Raw genomic sequence first — 22,584 nt, 5'->3', positions numbered from 1 at the left:
AAGGAAAAACCGGAGGCCCTTGGAGCCAGGGGAGAGCGTCCTGAGAGGCAAGAAGGCCTCTCACGTGGCTGCCGTGTCACAGCACAGGCCGGGTGACCCTGGCTTTCAAGCTGTGCCCTTCCAGACACAGATCTTAATGTGCCCTGCGCCCAGCACTTAACTCTTTCTCCCCCGTCCCTTTGTTCCCTTTGGTTTGAATGTCGGCAAATGGCCTCCTGCAAGTTCTCTCCTTTCAAGCAGATGTCCTCTGCCCGGAACGTGTGCTCCTCTCCTTGAGAAAGTCACTCTCAAATGCGATTATGCCTCTGAACTTCCTGCAAAAACTTGTTAAACAGGCAGATTCCAGGCACGCATTGCACACCCACCAAAGCAGACCGCTCAGGAAGGGCCCCAGGCAGCTTGTGTCCCTAACAGCCCCTCGGGAGACCTCAAGGAGCAGCCAGCGTAGGAAAGCGCCGAGCCGACGTGTCGGAGTGTGGAGGTGCCTCCTTTTCCTTTCCCCGAACTCGTACTGAGGGACTGCAGCGCGACCTGGCGTGCACGGCCCGGACTTAGCTCTGACCTCACAGGTTGCGAGGGGGTGGTCCCCATGAGAGCCCCTCCCTTCAGATGCCAGCCCAGTGCTCCCGGGTCCCCAGGCCACCTGCACTTCTGACCCACTGGCTACAGATTTGGGCTCCCACAACCTCCCTGGGTTCAGTAATTTGCCAGGAGGACCCTAGAACTCAGGAGACCGTTGTACTTGGGATTAGCATTGTTACGAAGGACACAAGTGACAAGGAGCCAGGTGAAGAGATGCTTAGGGCCAGGCCTGGGAGGGCCCCAAACACAGAGCTTCTGTGCTGTCTCCCTTTGGAATCAGGGCTCGTCTCGTCCCCCTTCTGGCACATGGATGTATATCACCACCCAGGAAACTCACCTGCACCTGGGGTCCAGAGCTTTCTCTGTAGGCAGGATGACTGGATCACTGGCTGCACCACTGAACTCACCCCCTAGCCCCCTCCCCTCCCGCAATGTGTGATATCACAGAGGTCTAAGCCCCAGTCCTCTGACCACATGATTGATCTTTCTAGCAGCCTCATCCTGATTTATCTCATTAGCATAAACCCAGGTCTGGTCCAAGGGGCCCCCATGAATAGCAAAGATACTGCTATCACCCAGGAAATTCTAAAGATGTAGAAGTTTCCTCTCAGAAACCAGGGATAAAGGCCAGACAAATCCTTTATTGTATTGCAGGGATGTCTGTACTGCACAAATGCTGGCCACTGAAGGATTCTGAGCTTCAACAGAACCAGTGGGATGCAGCCCCTAGGCATAGGAGACCCCCACCTGCTTATCAGAGGCCAAGGTGCCAGGGATAAAAGACAGTATTGGGTCTGGCCATTAATCATGGGGTGTTGCTTGCTATGGAGATAAAGGAGTTGAACTGGGAGAGAATTTGGAGAACATTCTGGAAGGAGCCTATAGGAGGGCTATGTGAGTCTCTGGGAAAGCCAGGGTGCCTGAAGGGCAGGCCGGGCTCTGTGGTCTCCATGTCTCTCCAGGATCACAGGCAGGCAGAGCTCGAAGGCGGGGGAGAGGAGGAGTGGCCGTGTCCGGCACAGGGACCACCATCTGCACTCAAGCGCTGTGTCCACTTCCAGGCCCTGAGTTTCCATAGCAACTCCAGGCCCTCACCCTCCCATCCCCACTGCCTCAGGCTTTAAATGGGCAAGTGAAGGAGAGAGGATAAAATTTGGCTTTTCGTTGACTAGGACCAGGATCCAAGAATTAAACTGCTCCTATTTAAGACCGCTGTCTCCCAGCCCCGTGAGAAGAGGTAATTTCACAAATTAGCCAAGAACCCTGAATAAGTTAACCCCTCTGCGGCAGGAGTACGACTCCCTCCACTGCAGAGGGCTTGGGCCCGCACATTCCTGAGGCTTTCTGCTGCCCTTTCCCTCTGGGCCTGTTCAAATCACTCCAGCTTCTCTCCAAGGAGCCAGCTAGGTCTGCTGGATGCTGCCAACTCCAAGGAGTCGTCAACATTCAAAGTAGCGACTTGGGCCAGGAAACATGGAAAGGGGAAATTCTGTGTGGATGACTAATGGATCCAGCATAGAGCCACTCCCCTGTCACAGCCGCCACTTTAAAATTAATTTCCAGGTGACAACAGCCGTCTGACTATAGACAGCTCAGCGCAGAGATGGCCAGTCAGGCTCACTCCCAGATGCCTGGTCAGCGATTTCCAAAGCATCCACTCCGCAGTTCCTGATTCCTCCACGAAAGCCTGGCTCTTTCCTCCCATCTCCCAGTCCCAGGACAGAATCTAGGGTGAGAGGTGAGGGTGGCCACCCTGATCCATTGCCGATGGCAGGCCCTTCTCCCCGCTCTGCCTCCAGGCCCCCAGGTGAGTAAATTAGGTAAAGCTATTGGAGTTCATCTGAGGCTGGCAGGTTTTCCTGGTCAGCCCGACCTCCACAAACACCTCCACAATAAGATTTCTATTAGGGAAAAATGGCTTCAGAGTTTTAAGTGTGTTTCCTGCCCCCGAGTGCCATGGCTTTAATTAACAGTATCACCAAGTGGCTCTCCCTGGCAAATGGCAGCAGTGGAGGCCCGAGGAGGAAAGAGCAGAGCAACTTCTGTTTGCGTGAATCCTGCCAGCACAGAAGCTGCATCTCAGGGTAGAGTGACGGCAAAGTGAGCTTTCAGGCCACAAGCATCTTCTGGCAGAATCCGGGCTGTTTCGGCCGCCAGGTGCAGCAGGCTCACACAGTCCATGCCACGGTGACAGGCAGGGCTGAGGCCATCCCTGGTTTGCTGCAGGAAAGGCTGCAGTGAAATCCCAGCTGCAGTTGGCACACGGGCAGCCAGGCGGCACGTTGGCACAACAGAACCCGCCCGGGCCTCCCAGGCCCCGAGGTGAGCGCCAGCCTTGAGAAAATCAATCAGCTGTGGCTCTAACCAATTACAGGCTCAGCTCACCCCACGACTGGCACCATGAGAGGCAGGGCTCTGCATCCCGGCCTGGCAGAGCCCTCAGTTGGACCAGCGTCCAGCTGCAGCGTGGCTGCAAAGTCCCCTCCCCTGCCGTAGTGGCGGTGGAGCCACTACCAGACAACTCGCAGGGGAGCCCCTAAGCTGCTCACCCAGCAGGGTTCTTTGAGACACTTATTAATTTTCTTGTTAATAACAAAAAGAGGTAGGGATTCATTGTGTCAACCCCTGTTCTCTCCCTGACTCTCAGTCTGTTTGGCTTCGGCCAGTCGTGTGAGAACGACCCCCAACCAGCAGTGCAGATCAAGTAAAAGGCAGGCAACCCTCATTATCCATATATTATCAATTCCTGGAAATGCTTTGCAGAGCAAATTTTCATCGGAAGCTCATATCCCATTATGTGAAATGGGAAAAAACAATAACACATTTCCAGACCGTCCAAAAACCCCCAACCAATTTTCCAGGTATCACTAAAACACTCCAAAACACCCATATAACAACACACTAAGGATTTTTGCATAATGCAAGCATGTAAAACACCTACTTTCTAATTAGTCCACACCGAATGAACTCATGGAGGGGAATGTTTACGTGCAGTATTTAACTGCACTGAACAGAACCAGATTCGAAATCTATTTTCTTTCTACACTGCAAGGGGCAGGTATAAAACGTAACCCCACAAATGCAGACACAGATTGAAGATAGGCTCTCCGTAAGTCAGAGCGCGGTTGGGAGTACCCCCAGCGCCCTGCAGGAGCAAGCAGGGCACCACGGGGGGCTCAGCCCGGGAGGTGGGGGGATAACACACACACCTGCCTGCACAGCCTGTGTGTGAGGCCTGATGGGAGGAGAGCCAGGGTGCATTTGCAGCGCTTGCCCGGCCTGCATCCGGCCTCACACCCGCGCCGTGCTTTCCACTGCACATCCTCACAGATCCATCTCAGGGAAGTTTTATTCTGTGAATGAATTTGGGGGATATTTTGACAAGTCATTAAGGTGAGTATTCAGGTCATGGAAGTGTGGGTGGCGAGGTGCTCAGTACTTGGTCTCGTCTCCCCAAAGTTCCTTGAGCAATAACTGTGTGTCACAGGGACGACTCTGACCACGGGGGGAGGGACCAGCCTTCCTCTTCCCCTTACCTGCTCAAGAAAACGGCCCCTCCGCTGTTTTCCCCACATCCACCTCATCCCCACGCCAGCCCAGGCTGGTGTGACATCACCAGGAGGAGGGATGAGGCAGGAGGAAAACGTGGAGCAGAAAGCAGGACAAGGACCCCTGAAGATGCCTCAGCCAGAGAGTTTGGGGAAGAGGAAGTCCCTGGAAAAGGCACTGGTGAGAGAGCGTGGGGGAGGGGAAAGCCAGGAGAGGGGTTACGGTGTGGAGAGGAATACTAACCGGACCTTTTGAAAGCTCCTTGAGAAATTCACACTGGGGATTCACTCACCTTGAGGGCTTTTGGTGGCTGGACTGTGCCTCCCTAAGTGGGACACTGATTTCAGACAGGACAGGCAGAGCCCCGGGTTCCGTTGGAAAGTTTGTTTCGGTTTGTCCCAAATCCACTGTTCCGTGCAGCAGCATCCAGTTTTCAGGCGGGCCGCGTGCGCGCCCGGGAAGCCTTGTGTTCGAAGCGTGCCCCAAAGGCACGGGCCAGGGCCACAGTGCCCGGTCACCTGCAGCAGGTGCACCTGGGCTTCCCGGGTACAGGGACCTGCAGCCCGTGCCCTTTGGATGCTGTGGCCGTGTCTCCACTGGGAACGTGTGCCACATGCATCTTCTCATTGAAAAGGCACCGTCACCCTGTCCCGCTGCAGATGAGAGCTAAGCCCAGAGCGGGCAGGCAGCTCCCCAAAGGCCCTGCCGACCTCAGTGAACTGGGTTTGGACCCAGGCTGGATGATTTATGTAGGTATATATCTACATTGTTTATATATGCATCCGTATGCGTGCATAGCTATGTGTACATGTAGGTATACACACATCTGGGAGTATATGTGTATCTATGTGTACATGTAGGCATAGGTATAGATGTACATGTACATGTATGTGTGTCTGCGTATGCATATGTACATGCCTATGCGTGTGTGTCCACGTGTGTGTGTATCTGTGTGTGTATATTTGTATGTCTATGCGTAGGTCTACGTGTGTATGTGTAAGTATATATATGTGTGTCTATATGTATGGATGCGTGCTTATAGGTACTTCTCTGTGCATGTCCAGAGCAGAGCTGTAAAATCCCCACAGACAGGAGGCAGGTGTTTCATGGCCATGTCACCAGAACACATTCTCCAAGGACCCCTCAGTTACTACCTGCTGGTCACTTTTGGGTCCCCACCCCGCCCTCCCCTGGGCCCCATTCTGGGACTCCCAACCCTCAGCCCTACTGCACGGGTCCCACTTTCCCCAGAGGCTGCCAGGCCCCCCGGCTGCTTCCCTGGCCACATCAGGTGACTGCAGGAGGACAGGATGGGCAAGGCCTTGAGGGGAGGCCTGGGAACCGGCAGAGACGAAGGCCCCTGGAAGGAAGTGAAATCCCCTCTCACTTAACAGCCTAATAAGGATTTGAACCAGAGTCTGCGAGGAATTGTCAGTTTAACTGTTTTCTCAGATGTGGAGACCACGTCTCGGCTTCAAAGCGCCGGGAGAGGAACGTGTCAAACTGGAGAAGGGAGGATGGAGGCCTCTGGCGCCGGCTCCGCCTGGCCTGAGCACCCCCAAGAGGCCCCAGGAAACTGCTCTGGGCCTCCCTAGACCTGGGGCTGAAAGGGGGGTCGGTGGGGAGGCGAGAGCCAGATGTGCAGGTGAGAGAGGGGGCAGCCACCCACAGGAGACCGCTGGAAATGATGTCAGCAAGACATAGCGAGGAGCCGCTTGAAGACTTGAAGATATTTCCAGATGCCTGGGCAGCCTGATCCACTGGAGGGAGGGGCCGGCGGAATGAGAGGGTCTGCGAGGGTCAGAACCGGATTCTCAGGGAACTGCACAGAACCGGTCAGGTTGAACCATTTGGACAATTTCACATTCTCTGCAGGTGGAATTCCCACCCCTGACCCTCCCTGCAGGTGCCTGGGCCCCTGCCACCCCCGTCCTCCCCTCCCCTCCCCCCAGTGTTTGCTGCTTAGCCACACTGGCCTCCTCTCTGGTCTGAACACCCAAGCCCATCCCGCCTCCAGAGTCAAGCCAGCTGCCCTCTCTGCCTGGGAGCCCCCCCCAGCTCCCCGGCCGGCGGCTCCTTCTGGCCACTCAGGTCTCAGCCTTCCTTCCCTGGCCACCCTCCCTAAAATTGTGCCTCAAATAAATCCCACCCGACACCCTCTTCGCCTTCCCAATCCGGTTTTCTTTCTTGCGCCTTGCGCGATCCCACTTTATCTTAACTCCTTGCTAGTTATTTTCTTTCCCTGCTACTGGAATGTGAGCTTCCTGGCGGTCATGGACCTGGTGTGTGCTGATCATGCTGCATTCCAGACCCTGGAAGAGGCCCAGGCACACAGTTGAGGCCCATAAATACGTGTTGATGAGTGAATGATCAACCACAGCAGCAGGACGGGCCTCATGGAAGCATTGTCAAGAACCCCCTGTTTAAAGGCAGCATCTCTCTGAGCCTTGGTGCACCAGGAGCAGAGAGAACGGCCAGTCCTCTCTGCAGGGGGCCGACTTTTGGGAGCAAGTGGGCATCGGTGCCCACTGGGAGTACACGGGAGCCCTGGGGTCCTTGGTGCCGGCCACAAAGCCAATGCTGTTTGTTTAGAATCCTGCTCGGGATGAAGGATGGCTCTCACACTGGAGATCTCTTAATGCAACAAGCAAACACCACGGGGTTTTTCTAAGGCGGCTGCTGCCAGCAGGCAGGGCAGAGGCTCCCTTTCCTGGCTTGCTTCTGCCACCTGCTGGCCACTCACTGACATGCCTCGGAGAAGAAGGGTTTATTTTCCAGTCTCACACAAGCTCTTGTTTCCTTCTAGGAAGAAGTCGTTGCCAGTTTTATTCCTCCCTTGGCAGGAGCCGCCTGGCTGACCCATCCCTTGAGTAGGGCAGGTTCTAGGCCACAGGTGGGTTGGGGAAAGTCACTGGCCCTGCAGCTATGACTGTTCCCCATTTCACATATTAACTCTGTTATCAACCTCAAGCCTGTGAGTCAGGGGCACTATTACAGACGCAGGCGTTAGGGCACAGAGAGTTAAGTAAGCCGCTCAGAGCTGCACAGCACAGGGGGTGGAGCCAGGCAGTAAGGCACCTGAGGGCACGTTCTACCAACACCTGTGCAGATGGCCCAGATGCCCTCCCCCTCCTACTCCATGGGGCCCCACGGGAGCACCAAAGAAAGAGGGATGTGGGCACAGTGGAGGACGGAGGAGAGGAGTCCTGCAGTTCATCCTCTCGGAGGCCTAGAGAAGCCTCCATCTTTTGAGCCTCCATCTTCTGATCTGGAAAATGGGAGCATTGAACTACATGATTTCAAGGTTCCACCCAGGGTTCTCTGGACAGGATAGAGAGACAGAGGTATAATGGTTAGAGCCCAGCCTCTCTGGTCAGAAAGACCCAAGGTAAAGACCAGACACTTCCACTCACTAGCTCTGTGAACAGGAGGGAAGTTCTGTGTAACGTCTAAGCCCCAGCTTCTCCTCTCCTACCTGTTAATGAGGATAAAAACGAGGCCAGTTGCAAAGCTGTTAGCACTGTGATGGCTCAGGGTAAGTGCTTAATAAATATCACCTGTCATTACAATGCTATTAAAGGCTCTGAGAAGTCCCGCAGGAAAGCCCGCTGCTCAACCTTAGCTTAGCCTCTCCCCAGCCCAGCTGCCTACAGAGCCATGGCAGAACTCTGCAAGATGCATTGTTGCACAGAGTGCGTTTGCCCTCATCAGTTTACCTTGCTTCCTGGGAGCCATGGGAGCCTCAGGCCCCACTGAGAGCAGAATCAGGGTGGGAGCCCCGGCCCCTTGACTCTGAGCTCTATGCTCTTTCTTGCTTTTACAACATCTCTCTACCCCAAAAGCAGTTCTCACAACCAATAAACAAAAGAATTAGGAGCCATTCTCTCAGGCTCCCAAGACTAAATATTTCACGTTTGGATTCTGCAGCGCTTGTCAGCATTACAGACCACAGGCAATTAAGAGTCCAAGCCCGGGAAGCCTGTTGTTAATAATTCTGTCATTATTCTCAATTTTCAGCACCACCACACATGAAACACACATTTCCAATTTCTTCAAAGGTGCTAAATGGCTTTTGCACTGTGTAGTAAAAGTTTACCATCAGCCAAATGGCTGCAAAGCGGACCCGTGGTCCCCAGGCCCCGGGCTGTGATAACTACTGGTTTGGCCTGACCCACTGGGGTGACACCCTTTCTCAGTGTTTCATTCTCAGGACGGGTGAGCTGGACCACGGCAGCCGTCAGGCGCACTCAGCCCTGCTGGGCGTCGCTGTCCGCCAGGATTTCACAAGGCCCAAAGCACCGGTGTGAACAGGAAACCACTCCCTCCTGCTGGGGCAACACCCCAGAAATGGATGGAGAAAGCCAGTGACCAGCCTCTCTGTTGGGGTCGGAGTCGAGAGGAGGGAAGTGAGTCGGCATCTGAGGCAATGTCTGCAGAGAGAGCGAGTAGGAGGGCGAGTTCAAGGGGCCAGGCCGCAGAGGCTGCAGGGCTGCATTTCCTTTTCAGGGCGAGGAAGCCTTGAACCAGAAATCAGAGCTTTTAGGGGTGGTGAGGAGGCCTGGATGTAGACGGCGGGCGAGCCCTGCCCTGATGCTGTGACAGTAACCAGCTCCAGGTGACGGCTACGTGCCTGCCTTTTACACCCACCAGCCAGCCTTCTGAGCTCTTTCCTAGAGTGACTCTTCTCCTGAGACCCCCGTGGGCCGCCCCCGTTAGTAAAACGGGACACGACACGGAGAGGCCAGGGGCTTGAGACGAGGTCCTGAGGATGCCGGGGGGCTCTCCCCACACGGTGAGTCACGGTGCCCCTTTTGCGTGATGCTGTGAAGAGTGAACGTGGCGACTTCACCGAGTGGGGCATCTTAGAGGAGAGTGGAGGGGTGGGCAGGTGAAGGGAGCAGATAAGTGGAAAGGGGTGACCCAGCAGAGGGAGAAGTTGTGACATAGGATGCCCTGTGCCAGGAAGGGCCGGGGTACATCTGAAGGACAGAATGACTGACAAGGCATGGGGCGTCAAGGGCCACATGGAGGGGCCTGGTGGGCAGGGCCACGGGCGGGGCAGCATGGAGGGTTTTGAACAGTGTGCTGTGAAGAGAACATGGTGGCCTCACCTAGTAAGTGGGGGGGCGGGGGGGTGAGAGCCCCACCTCCACAGGGAGAAGCCCAGAGCATCTGTGTTCACAGGATGTTCTACAGGACATTGGGCCCCACAAGCCTGCCCCAGAAGCCACCTGCTGGGGAGAGGATGGGGGACCTCAGGGACGGGTGGAATTCCCCCTGAACGAACACACACACACACACACACACACACACACACACACACACACCCCATCTAGAGCAGCCCAGCTGGGGCTCGTGTGTCTCATGCCAAACGCTTCATCTAGTTATAGTATCTCAGCTCCCATCCAGCACAAACATTTCATAACTGGGTCCATTTAGCGTGGTGATTAGCATGCAATGACTTGTCAATAAAGCTCACCAAGAGGTACTGATGAGACAGAGATAGGATAAGACATTTAACAGCAAGCAAAACATCCAGGAGACACAGCCAGCGCCCTCCTCACCTCCCCCCAGACTCAGAGAAAATCAGGTTTACAAAGCTTCTTGGTTTGAAACGACCAAGGACCCTCACCAAGCAACACTGGCCTCCCTGTGGACATTCGTACAGGTGGGACACAGGGGCACGTACTGACGATATAACCCAGCAATTCTGCATGTCTGAAGCAAAGGTAAATATTTCTTCCTAATTTTTCTGACTATAGAAGTAATATATTCTCTAGGCATAAAATTTAGGATTTATAGAAGCATATGGAGAAGAAACCCAGCTGTTGAGCAGTAACCACTATAAATAGTTTGATCTCTTTCTTCCTAGCCATCTACGCTCAGACAGACATTTTATTTTTGCAAAAAAATGGGGAAATATAAAAAACTTATATTCTGATTTTTCTTCAAAATTTTATTTTTAGTATTTTAGCATAATAATAATATATTTTAATACTTTTAGTGGCAGTGTATTATTCCATTTACCTGGATATACCATAATGGACCCTCATTGTTTGGTTTAAGGTGCTTCCAAGTTTTCATGTACGTAGTTTGGGGAAAGTTCTCCTTCCAACAATGGCAGGCTAGGGTCTCTGAACCAATCCTCTCATTTAAAAAATAACAAAATCGGGGACTTCCCTGGTGGCGCGGTGGTTAAGAATCCACCTGCCAATGCAGGGGAAATGGGTTTGAGCCCTGGTCCGGGAAAATCCCACATGCTGCGGAGCAGCTAAGCCCCATGCGCCACAACTACTGAGCCTGCAAGCTACAACTACTGAGCCTGTGCTCTAGAGCCCTCGCATGGCAACTGCTGAGCCCACGTGCCACAACTCCTGAAGCCCACGCACCTAGAGCCCGTGCTCCACAACAAGAGAAGCCACCACAATAAGAAGCCTGCGCACCGCAACAAAGAGTAGCCCCCACTCGCCGCAACTAGAGAAAGCCTGTGCACAGCAACAAAGACCCAATGCAGCCAAAAATAAAATAAAATAAATAAAATATGAGAAGAAATGAGAGAAATAGAAAATTTAAAAAATAATAAAATCTGGACAAAAATTTAAAAATACCCGTTTGAAGATATCAAGGAGTTAACAGATTAGTGAGAATGAGGGGCCAAAATCCGAGCCCATGAGACAGGAAACCAAATATTGAATGAATAAATGGATGAATGAGTCAATGAATGAATGAGTGAATGAACAACCTGACAAAGAAGGAGCAAATGGGTCGAACCTGCAGGGCCTGTTGGCGAAAAGCAGCAGCTACTCGGGCTCCATCTCCGTCTCTGAGCAGCCACCCCGTCACTCATCTTGCTCTCCTGGAAGCTGTGTGTGCAGAGGACAGTGCTTGTTTGTGCCGCTCTGGGTGTGTTTGCGTTTAGAATCATGAAGTTTACTCAGTTAAGAAATAGAGTGGAAAGGAGGCCTCTGCTTGACAGACAAAACAAAGCAAGGAGAGGGGAGAGGGTCTAGGGCAGCTTCCTCCTGCTCTCAACTTTAAAGAAATAACCACTTTCCCTGCATCCTGTTGGGTGGCAATGAGTTTCCTGGCCACGTCTCTTTTCCTACAAGAGCTGCGCTATAAGTCTGTGTGTACATGTTTACAGCTAACCTTGTGGAGCGTTATGTGAATTTATTTAACCCTCACAGCAATCCTGGGAGGTAGGAACTGCTGTTGCCATATTATAGAGATGGGAATGCTAAGACCAGAGAGGTGATGTGACTTGCTCATGGTCACACAGCCACAGGTGGCAGAGCCTGGATTTAAACCCTGGCAGCCTATGCCCTTGATCACCAGAAGCCTCAGAAACCAATGGGATGATTTCTAAAGAAATTCAGCACATGTCTGTCAAATTGGATCAGCCTGCTATTTCCAGGAACTGTAAGTGCCTTGGGTTTAATTTAATGAAACCTATTATTGGAAAAGATATACCAAGATACTCATTTCTTAAATAATGGGAATAAGGCTGCAATTGTATGGTGTTGTTTTGAATGGGGGTTGGCCCCTCTGTGAAGAGAATGGCTGAGATGAACAGCAGCTTGGAGGCTGCAGGGGGCTTGGGGTCCTGGAGGGTGTGCAGGTCTATCCGTGTCACACCAGGAAGGGAGTGCCAGAACCGGCCCTCACCAAGGGCTCAGGAAGCTGAGCTAAAAGGCTCCCTAAGATCCCTTCTTGCTCGAAAATGATGTGACCAACTCTGGTCGTCTCTCCGGGGACTTCTTGCTACCTGTGTGGGGTGGCAGACAGCCCACATGGCACTGAGCTGGCACCCACTTCTTCAGACTTGGGGGCTAGTGTTAGTCTCCCTTCCTGTCCCTTGTATCATTGCTGTCATTCATTTCACTTATACATAAGCACACAAAAGGTTATGTAGAGAGATACACATACTTGAATACATTGTTGCTATTGTTTTTTTAAATAAACTTATTTTCTAGATCAATTAATAATAAAAATAAAAGTTTTTATTTTACCTTCACCTCTGCCTTCTTTGATACTCTTCTTTCTTTATGTAGATCTGAGTTTCTGACCTACATTATTGTCCTTCTCTTTAAAGAATTTCTTTTAACATTTCTTGCAAGGCAGGTATACTGGCAACAAATTCCCTCAATTTCTGAGAAAGTCTTTACTTCCTCTTCACTTTTGAAAGATAATTTCACAGGGAACTGAATTGTAGATTGGTGGGTGTTTTCCTCTCAACACTTTAAACCTTTCACTTCACTCTCGTGCTTGCACAGTTTTTCAGGAGAAGTTGGATGTAATTCTTATCTTTGCTCCTCTATAGGTATTGTGTTTTTTTCCTTTGGCTTCTTTCAGGATTTTTTCTTTATCTTTGATTTTTCTGTAGTTTGAAAATGATAAGCCTAGATGTAGTTTTAGGGGCATTTCACTGTGTTCAATGTTCTCTGAGTTTCCCGGATCTGTAGTTTGTTACCTAAAACTAATTTGGGAAACTCTCAGTCATTATTGTTTTAAATATTTCTTCTGTTTCTCTCTCTCTTTCTTCTTCTGGAATTCCCATTACGCGTGTGTTACACCTTTGGTAGTAGCCCCACGGTTCTTGGATATACTGTTCTGGTTTTTTTTTTTTTTAATCTTTTGTTCTCTTTGCTCTTAACTTTGGCTGGTTTCTGTTGAGAGATCTTCAAGCTCAGAGATTCTTTTCTCAGCCATATCCAATCTACTAACAAGCCTGTCAAAGGCATTCTTCATTTCTCTTAGTGTTTTTGATCTCTAGCGTTTCATTTTGGTACTTTCTTAGAATTTCTCTCCACTTACATTGCCCATTTGTTCTTACATGCGGTTTACATTATCCATCAGATCTCTTAGCATCTTAATCATGGTTGTTTTCAGTTCCTGGTTTGATAACTCCAGTATCCCTGCCATATCTGAATCTGGTTCTGATACTTTCTCTGTCTTTTCAAATTGTGTTTTTTGTCTTCTGGCATGCCTTGTAACTTTTTTATTTATAAGTGAATATGATGTACCAGGTGGCTAAAAGGAAATGCTCTAAGTAGGCCTTTGGTAAAATGGTGAGGAGTTGGGGGAGGGGAAGGGTCCTTTAGCCTATATTCAGGTCTCAGTCTTTTAATGAGCCTGTGCCTCTGGGCTGTGAACTTCACAAGTGTTTCTGATTTTTTTTCTTCCCCTTAGGTGGGAGGGAATGGCTGTTGTGAGCTGGGAGTTGGGCATTTCCCTTCCTCCAGGTCAGTTAGGGGGCTGGTAAATCCCCAGGAGGTTAGATTCTGGTGAACTCGTTTCTCCCCGAGGGCAGGCCTGATTAAGAACTGAATGCTCTGGTGTATTTCAAAATGGTTCCTTTTTCCCTCCCCTGCTGGAAGCCAGAGTGAGTTCACGACCCCCACCCCTCGCCCCGCCCATGCTCACTGTGGAAACATGGCCAAGCTCCTCCAGGTCAAATTCACACAAGTGTCCGGGCCCTGACACAGGTGCTCCTGGAGTTTCTCTCTCCCAGGCTGGTTCACACTGAACTTCAGCAAATCACCAGAGGTCAGATTTCCCGGCCCCAGTGCTGGCCTCTGCGGAAGTTTCTGCTCAAGTAAGTTGTTCCTTTGTATCTGCCTGTCAGCGTCTCCAGTTTGGGGTGCAGCAGTTTGCCCTGTGACCTCACTTCTCTGACAGATCGAGGAAGAGCTGGTGCTTTTTCAGTTTGTTCAGCTTTTTACCTGTTCTTAGGATGGAGTGGCGTCTTTCAGCTTCTTACACGCTGGGCCAGAAACCAGAAGTCTCTAATTATATTTTTCACATCGTATTTTTATGGTTTCCTCCCATTCATGGCAGGTGTTATTAGTTTTCCATTTAGAAGATGTTTTTCCATTTGGCAGGTTTACTTTTTAAGTACATTTATTTTAAGGGGAAGAAAATGACTGTTGTATTTTTTAATGAAGAAAATAGCAGGACCAGCCTTACACAAACAGCAAAGATCTTGAAGGTGGTATTTGAACGACAGAAGTTGGGGAGGCCGGAGATAATGGATGTAGCGCAGCAGGAACACAGTAAGTGTGCTGTAAAGCAGAGCTGTTGTCATTATGATCATTAGCCCTGGTTAGCTGGCCCAGCGAGAGCAAAGGAGCCGGCTTGTGCTAACCCACTTCCAGCCACCGCCCTCTGGAAAAAGAGATTGGCTCTGAGGGCAATGGGGATAACTACACAGGGGACCTGAGCTGCTGTGCCTGGTGGTGATTCATTGCCCCCTCTCCATGAAGCTTCCAGACAACCCCTGCTGATGGTTGTAATCACACCGTCAACTTGGGCTTCCCTCCAGCCACAAAAAGAAAGCCCCTTATGGCTCAAACAGATGCTCCTTGGGTTTTAGACCACGAGCAAATTAACGGACTAATTCATCCCCGCTCCTCTAAGAACAATATTTCAACACTGTCAATAGCCACAAACTCCCCACTGGCAGACAAGACCACCCACTGCTCAAGAGACCCCAGGAGGCAGATGACATCCTTTGCCTGTGGTTGTTCAGTGGAGTCCTGGGGTGCCAGACCCAGAGATGGGACAGTCGGCCTCAATCATCCTCAACCCCATCTCCAGGGTGGGACTTCTCACCTGACAGGCTCAGCCCCAGCCAGTTCAGCCCTTAGCCATGTCAGCCACTAGCGGGAGCTAGAGACGCATTCAGAACACACCTGGACAGGGGATCCACAAAGCCTGGTTCTCATGATACGTGAAAACAAAATGGTTTTATTTACATGAAGACAAAAATGAGTGAGGTCGAAGCCAGCAATGTGAAGTATGGCTTGGACTGTGGCTGAAGGATAACCATTCCCTGATCCAAAATGTCAACAGCCCTGCCCATCGTGCTCCTAAGAGAGCTGTGTGCCTGTGCGTCATGAAAGGATCTTTTCATTATTATTTTTAAATGCGCAGGAGTCACTATCTCAGTTATATGAGGACACCATTGAAGTGACGAATGGACAGGAAGATAAAAACAAAGCCGAGGTCCTGGCTAGGTACTGAGAGAAATATGGAATCTGGGTGAGAGAAAGGAAAGCATGGGAGGAGGGTGGAGAAACGGAGTAGAAAGGGGGAGAGAGGAAGGAAGAAAAGAGGAAAGAAGGACAGAGATAAAGTATTATGAGGACCCTCTGGATTAGAAGTGACAAAATTGGATTAACAGGAAGTAGAAGGATATTGAACTCATGGAATGGAGAAATCAAAAGATGCATAGGCTTCAGGCAAAGCTGGATGCAGGAGTCGAAACAATGTGTCAGCACCCAGCCTCTCCATCTCTCAAATCTGCCACACGTCCAGTAGGCACCATGGGGCAATGCTGGCCACAACCCACTCCATGGCTCCATCACCCTGCAGCCCAGGGACCCAGGGAAGGAGAGAAACCCAGCATCTCGATCAACCCTTTCAAAAGATTCCCATTGGCTTGCTTGGGTCACATGCTCACCCCTGGGCCAATCACTGGGTCCTGGAACAATGGGACACTCTGATTGGCCGGGTTGGGGCCAACCAGGTTAACAGTCCCACCAGAAACCGGCAGAGAAGAGGAGGGAAGTTCCCAGAAGGAAAGTGTTAGACAAGACAGGAAGGGAAGAGGGGGAAACTAAAATCTCCTGGACAGTTACTCTGTCCAGTTTAATCCTCTTCATAAGCCCGCCGGGTAAGGCATTTTTACCCCCATTTTCTTGATGAGAACATTAAAGCAGTGTCACACCTCGGTGCTTCAGTTCTGCAGACAGGTGGTAGGATGGGACAGTTGTGGATGGATTCATGAGGCCCCAACGCTCCACCACACTACTCAGGAATAGTCCTGTTCATGGGCCCCCCGGGCTGCTGGCCCGTCAGGCGGCGTCCTGCGCTCGAATGCAGCCCTTGGAGTCTTCAAAGGACTTTTGTTACCAAGGATTTACTCACCAGGAAAAATTACCTTCTGAGCCCTACCATATGCCAGGCACTGTGCTAGGTGCTGGAGACACACAGGTGAGTAAGGGACAGTCCCAGCCCTCGGGGAAAGGCAGGCAATCTGGAATGTTGGGAACAAACATTTGTAAAAATATCCTTAAGAGTCAAATCTGGGAAGGCCTTAACTGTGGGGAACACTCCAGAAATTTACTTAATCCAGGAAGTCAAATTTTTTGGCTAGCAAAGACTTTACCTCTTTGGGAATAAATATGGGAAGGTGGGGAGGGGGTTCTTTGTTATGGCTTTGGCTTTCTAGGGCGGAAATATTTCTTAACTGCAGCACACATGTTTCCTGAATACCTGGACAGCAATCCTCCAGCCCCTAGAACCACCCTGCCCTTCACCATGCAGTTTCAATAACCCAAGGCTCAACATCACACATTTCTCTGGTGAATTCAGTCCTCTCCAGAAGACTTCTGAGGATTCTAAGAAATTGGGGAGGAGGGCTTATACTTTCTGACAGTCACCTAACCTTTCCTCTTGCTTCTGTCCAGGACCCTTAATGTCTTTGTCGTCGTTGGGGCCCATGCGCTGCTGCATTTTGCCCCAAACGTGAACACGGTCTCTTTTTCTTTACCCAGTACACCGCCCCACCAAGGCTCAGGCAGAGTTACTGGACGTAAAATTGCAAAATGGTTTGGAGTAGGAGGAATATGACAAAGGCATACGATACCGCAAAATGGAAAACAGCTGAAAACCGGATGTCAGAGGATACCGGCACGGTAAGCCAGCCTCATCCTATCACAGGAGGCCCTAACTGCTGTCTCCCCCACCCCACACACACGGGGTCCTGTTTTCCCAGGTCCCCCAGCCCCACTTCCCTGGTGTCCCATGCCCCACCTCAAATCTTATGTCTCTGGGGCCTCCCCAAAGAATTGCATTTAGGAGCCAGTGCTCAGAGGACCAGGAAGTGTAAGCTACAATAGGGAACGTTGCCATCCAAGAGAGTGAAAAACATTTCTAATTGGACCATGGGGGACTCACATTTATCTTATTCTTCGGAATAACGTGGCCAAGATGTCCCCATTCCAGGCAACACCCTGTATTTTGCTTCTCGTGACAAATAAACCCAACAAAGAGTTTTCTCAGGCAGTGAATTTTCCTTCCACTTCCTAATGCAGCCAGCATAGATTATGCGCAGTTTTTAAGGAGGACCATCTCCTGGTCCTGTTCCACTCTCAGAGCAGATCACTGTGGCTCTCCACTTCCACACTGGGAGAAGTTTGGAAGACCTCGAGCCAGCCTTTTTTGGGGGGAGGCTACCGAAAAAGCTGCTAATCCCCTTGATCTTGGTCACAAGTCTGTCATCTTCTAGGTTGTTCTTCTTGGCAGATAATCAAAATGTGCTAAATTTTAAAACGACTTTCACTTTGGTGTCCAACAACTTGTGGGTTTGGTAGAACCTCTTCGGAAACCAGTAGGGGTAATTTGTTTCCTCTCTTCTGCTATTCAAACATGACTCTAAAGTCTGGCCCCAAAGTACAGATAAAACTCAAGTGTGTGTTATGATTTGGACCCAGAGGGATGTGGCTGGGTAAATTATGGGTCCTTGTCTTGACGCATGCTATAACCTTGAAATAACCGGATTGCCAAGGCAGGAAGAGAACACTCAAGACAATATTTTTTGGGATTAAACACAGTGAACTGTCCTGCCCTTGTCGTGGAGGAGAAGGGTTCCCCGGAGTGGGGGCCATGTTCCCATCCCGCACATAGTCAGCTTCTGGGTGGCCACAGACATTGTGCTTTCAGGGAATGAAATCAGACGTTTCCTTCAGTCACGGCTGTGCCCCCGGATGGGAGAACAGCCTACTGGGGAGTCTTCCTACATTCGGTTACAAAGTTGAAATGGTGTTGTTTTCCAACAGCTGTTACTGTGCTGCCCAAACCCCTTCCTCCCTCAAGTCAGTTGGGTTTCTTAGCTTTTCAGTCACTTTCAGCAGTTCCAACAACTTTACTTGGCTTCTGAAGATTCCGTCCTGTTCCTTTTTTTTTTTTTAACATCTTTATTGGAGTATAATTGCTTTACAATGGTGTGTTAGTTTCTGCTTTATAACAAAGTGAATCAGTTGTACATATACATATGTTCCCATATCTCTCCCCTCTTGCGTCTCCCTCCCTCCCACCCTCCCTATCCCAACCCTCCAGGTGGTCACAAAGCACCGAGCTGATCTCCCTGTGCTATGCGGCTGCTTCCCACTAGCTATCTACCTTACGTTTGGTAGTGTATATATGTCCATGCCTCTCTCTCGCTTTGTCACAGCTTACGTCCTGTTCCTTTTAAACTTTCATTTTCCTAAAGAAATCAAAGCTCACCCCACTGGGGCTGATGCTAGAACCTCTGCTCTCGCAGCTCATCTTCCTAGGACACTGCCCTGCCCCCTTGGAAGAGTTGGGAAGCCTGCCTGACCCCATTCCCCATCTTCAGCGTGCATCGGACTTTCCAGGAGGGCTTGTTAGAGTACTGACTGCTGACCCCGATTCAGTGGGTCTGGGGATGGGGCCTAGGAATTTGCATCACTAACAATTTCCCAGGTCACACTGATGCTGCTGTCCAGGGACCATGGAGAAAAGCTATGTCAGTAGTTCTAAACTAGCTCTGTGGCTTTTAGACTTCAAGAAATATAATGTGAGCCCTGTAATATAAAATTTTCTAATAGCTGTGTATTTTACTACAATTCAAATGTTTTCTAATAGCCACATTTTAAGAAGTAAAAGGAAATAATGAAATTAAATTTTAAATATGCTTTATTTATCCCAGTATACCCAGTACATCTCAAATATATCATTTCAACATGTGACCAGTAAAAAAGTGACTAATGAAATCTTTTCCCTTCTTTTATACTAAGTCTTCAAAAATCAAGGGTGTGTTCTGACTGCAGCACAGCTCGATCAGCTCTCACATACCAGGTGCTCAGGAACCATCTACCATCCCATGGCTACTTTTCTGCAGTTCCAAGACCTCCCCTTGAAAACTCAGAAGCTGCTCTTGCAGAAAGCTCTCCTTGCACCCCTCCTGCCTTGAACCACTTCCCCCAGTGCCTCAGTGTGAACCCACTGTCTCTAATCTAGTGCTGGCCACACACTGGAATCACTCGAGGAGCTTTAAAACATCCTGATGCTGGGACCCTCCCCCTCCCCATGTTCTGATTTCAGTGGTCTATGGTACAACCTGAGCAAGGAGGTCACGTTAACTCTGTCCAGGTGATTCTGAGGGAATGAAATGAGGGAATGGGCACGGTCAGAAGGATAAAATTCCGGCCGGCAAAAGCATTTTGTTTGGTTAACAGTTTTCAAAAACCAAATTTATTTCTAATTTTTTTCTTAAAAAAAAAAAGGAAATTTGACCTAAAATCTCAAAATTCGAGTTTCTCCTGAAAAATTAGGAGATCTGGCATCCCCAGGCCCATGTTTCCTACTTTCCTGTTTGATTCTCTAATGATGGTCAATTTCCCCATTAGAATGGAAGTTCTAAGAAGGGAGAGACCCTGCCTTATTTGCTCTTATTACCCCAGAGTCAAGAATTGGCCTCTGCACATAGTAGATTCTCAATTAATTATGTTGGATGAGTGAATGAGAACAGCAAAATGTAGTGTCAGACTTCGCGAGTGTTGAGGGTTGAACTGTGTCTTCCAAAAAGATATGCTCAACTCCTAACCCCGGTACCAGTGAATGTGACCTTATTTGGTTATAGAGTCTTTGCAGGTGTGATCAAATTAAGATGAGGTTATACCAGATTGGGGTGGGTCTTAGTCCAGTAACCAGCATCCTTGTATGGGGAGGGAGATTTGGACACAGAGAAAAAGACACAGACGAGAAGGCCATGGGAAGCTGGCGACAGAGATTGGAGCAATGTGTCTACAAGCCAAGAAACACCAAGGATCGCTGACACCGCCAGAAGTAAGGAGAGATGCCTGGAGCAGATTCTCCCTCAGAGCCCCCAGAATGAACCAGCCCTACAGACACCTTGGTTTTGGTTCTGGCCCCCAGAACTGTAAGAGAATACAGTCCTGTCATAGGTACCCAGTTGGTTGCAGCAGCCATAGGAAGCTAACCCACAGGGGTTAACGTGCTACTTAGGAAGATTTGAAACAGGCTGATGAGGGCTACCAGCCATGGAAGTGGGATAAGCAGAGTGTCACAGTACACAAACCGAGTGTGCCAGCTTAACCGTCTGCCTCTGTGAGAATGCTTAGATGGCCTTTTGGCTGTCCGTGAGGAGAGGATGTTATTAAAAATTAAGTAACCCTAATGTATTGGCAGAAAGACAGTTCTGGTAGCACTGCTTTACCCTTGAGGATAGCAAAGGAGTCACTAAAACTGACTAAAACCTTAAAAAACTTGTGTTTCCAAGGTGGCGTGGGGGCGGGGTGGGGGGAGCTAATTTCCTGTTAACCCCATAAGAAATCTACGAGAAAGCAGTAGCACCGGTCAAGAATTGCTGAAAAATCGAAGACAGAGCTGGAGAGGGGAAAAGTCTTCTTTCTGTATAGGAATCTTATCTATTTATATCAAAATATGCTCAATTTCATAAGATACAAATACACTCAAGAAAATCACCTTTTTATCTTCCTTGTAACGATTATTTGTGGATCTTCATCTCAACACAGTCATCTTTACCTTACCTACTTATAACCTATGCATAGTTGTGATTTTGTGTTGTGTGTTTGGCGTTTAAGATGTTTCTATATGCTCATTAGTGTCTAAGAGTAAACATCTTGTACATGTAATTTCAAGTAGCCATCATGTCAATGCCCTGTGGTGTGTTTATCCAAGGATATAAGTCTCGAGGCTATAACAAAAGGCTGAAAGCCCTTTACAAGTGCAGAAAATATCCATGACATTTCCTATTTCCATTGTGATTCTGAGTCCCCCGGAAATTCTTAGCATCTTGCCAAAGAATAAATAGCACATAGGCCTCTCAGGCATCTTACAGAACTAAAGGTCTCAGATGTAGCTTTTAGGATAATAAATGGAATATAGAATAATAAACATAAAACAAACATGTGGTTCCTGTTTTTAAGTGGAAGGATTACAGTTGGCACAGATTTAGAGCCAGAAGTCAGGGTGATTAAGGAGCAGAGCGTTGCAGCACAGTCATAAATTATGGAGGAGCACTGTGAAAATGCTGCTTTTGAGGAAGCCAGTTTGCTTGCACAAAAATTTTAAAATGTATGTGGGAGTCCCTGAAGCAGATGGGTTCAGTACTAGTAGCCTCACCGCATCCTTTGTCTCGTAGGGAGAGAGGAGAGAGCTGAACAGGAGTAGACCCGGGGCCCAGGCCAGCGTCTTATGAGGCCGAGTGGGACCACTGTGGTGGCTGCCGGTGAGAGGGCAGCACGTCTGCTGGGAAGGAGGCCCAAGGAGGCACATACAGCAAAGTAAAGGAGACCGTGTGAGCTGTGAGGAAGAGGGGGTTGGGAAGATGGCTGCGTGAAGCTGCCAAGGCCCTAAGACACCCGTCTGGTGAAGCAGCCTCTGCTCTGGACTCTGGGGCCACAGAGGGAAGAGACGACCGGCTGGTGGCACAGTCAAGTCGACACCTACCGGGACTTGAATCTGGGCTGCTCTGCTTCCAGGCTCAGAGCCTGCCAGCCAGGGAACCTCTCATATGGTGCAGAGCAGGGTGACAAGGGGGCATCCCTCCAGGACTTGTGAAAGAAGAAAGGCGTTGATCTGTGCAAGGGCTCAGCCAGTCCCCTGGTGAGTCTGCCCTCCCTGGGCTTCACTGAAGCTTCTTCTCTGGGAATAAACCCCATACTTACGCAGCATGCCCAAGCAGGGCTCTGTACCTGGCAACCAGAGGCCCCTTGAGAGACCAACATTCCCATTGTAAGGGGTCATCTGCCTTGAGAGCTCCTCAGGGCTTCTTCTGCCTCTCTGCGGACTCCCTGAAATCTTTTCAGCCTTCAACAAATAAAATCGCTATTTATCCTAGAGCAATGAGAGATTCAGCAGCAAGTCAAAGCAGACTGACTATATATATATATATATATATATATGGTTGCCCATGCCTTATTTTACAAGTAGGGACCCTTTTAAAAATTTACTAGATTTTATTTCTTAGAGCCATTTTAGTGTTACATAAAAATAGGTTGGAGAGTACAGAGTTCCTGTATACCCCCTCACCTTCCGACTCATCCCACAGTTCCCTCTATTATTAACATCTTGCATTCGTGGAGTACACTTGTTACAATCGATGAGCTAATATACATTATTATTAACTAAAGCCCATAGTTTACATGGGGATTCACTCTTTGTTTTGTACATTCTGTGGATTTTGACAGTGTTTATCCACTGTCAGGTATCCACCCTGCTAGTATCATAGTTTCATCGACCTAAACTTCCTCTGTGCTCCATCTATTCATCCCTTCCTCCCCTCTGAGCCCGCGGCAACCCCTGATCCTTTTACTGTCTGCATAGTTTTGCCTTTTCCAGAGTGCCATATAGTTGGAATCATACAGTCTGTACCCTTTTCAG

The 22,584-nt window shown here is 49.6% G+C and overlaps 1 protein-coding gene across 1 annotated transcript in view; it reads left to right on the top strand.

The window, feature by feature from the left end:
• The first annotated feature begins 9,871 nt into the window (after window positions 1-9,871).
• CDH26 (cadherin 26) overlaps window positions 9,872-22,584 on the top strand; it is a 45,021-nt gene continuing 32,308 nt past the window's right edge. The window contains 2 exon segments of the mRNA XM_089897134.1: window positions 9,872-16,125; window positions 16,689-16,829. Of these exon segments, the coding sequence (XP_089753260.1) occupies window positions 16,740-16,829 (90 nt within the window). The 5' untranslated portion in view covers window positions 9,872-16,125; window positions 16,689-16,739.

This window comes from Delphinapterus leucas, chromosome 15 (assembly GCF_059928025.1).
Source record: "Delphinapterus leucas isolate spDelLeu-1000000601 "Yukka" chromosome 15, BTC_Dleu_Yukka2, whole genome shotgun sequence".
Lineage (NCBI taxonomy): Eukaryota > Metazoa > Chordata > Mammalia > Artiodactyla > Monodontidae > Delphinapterus > Delphinapterus leucas.
This window is presented reverse-complemented; position numbering and strand designations above follow the sequence as displayed.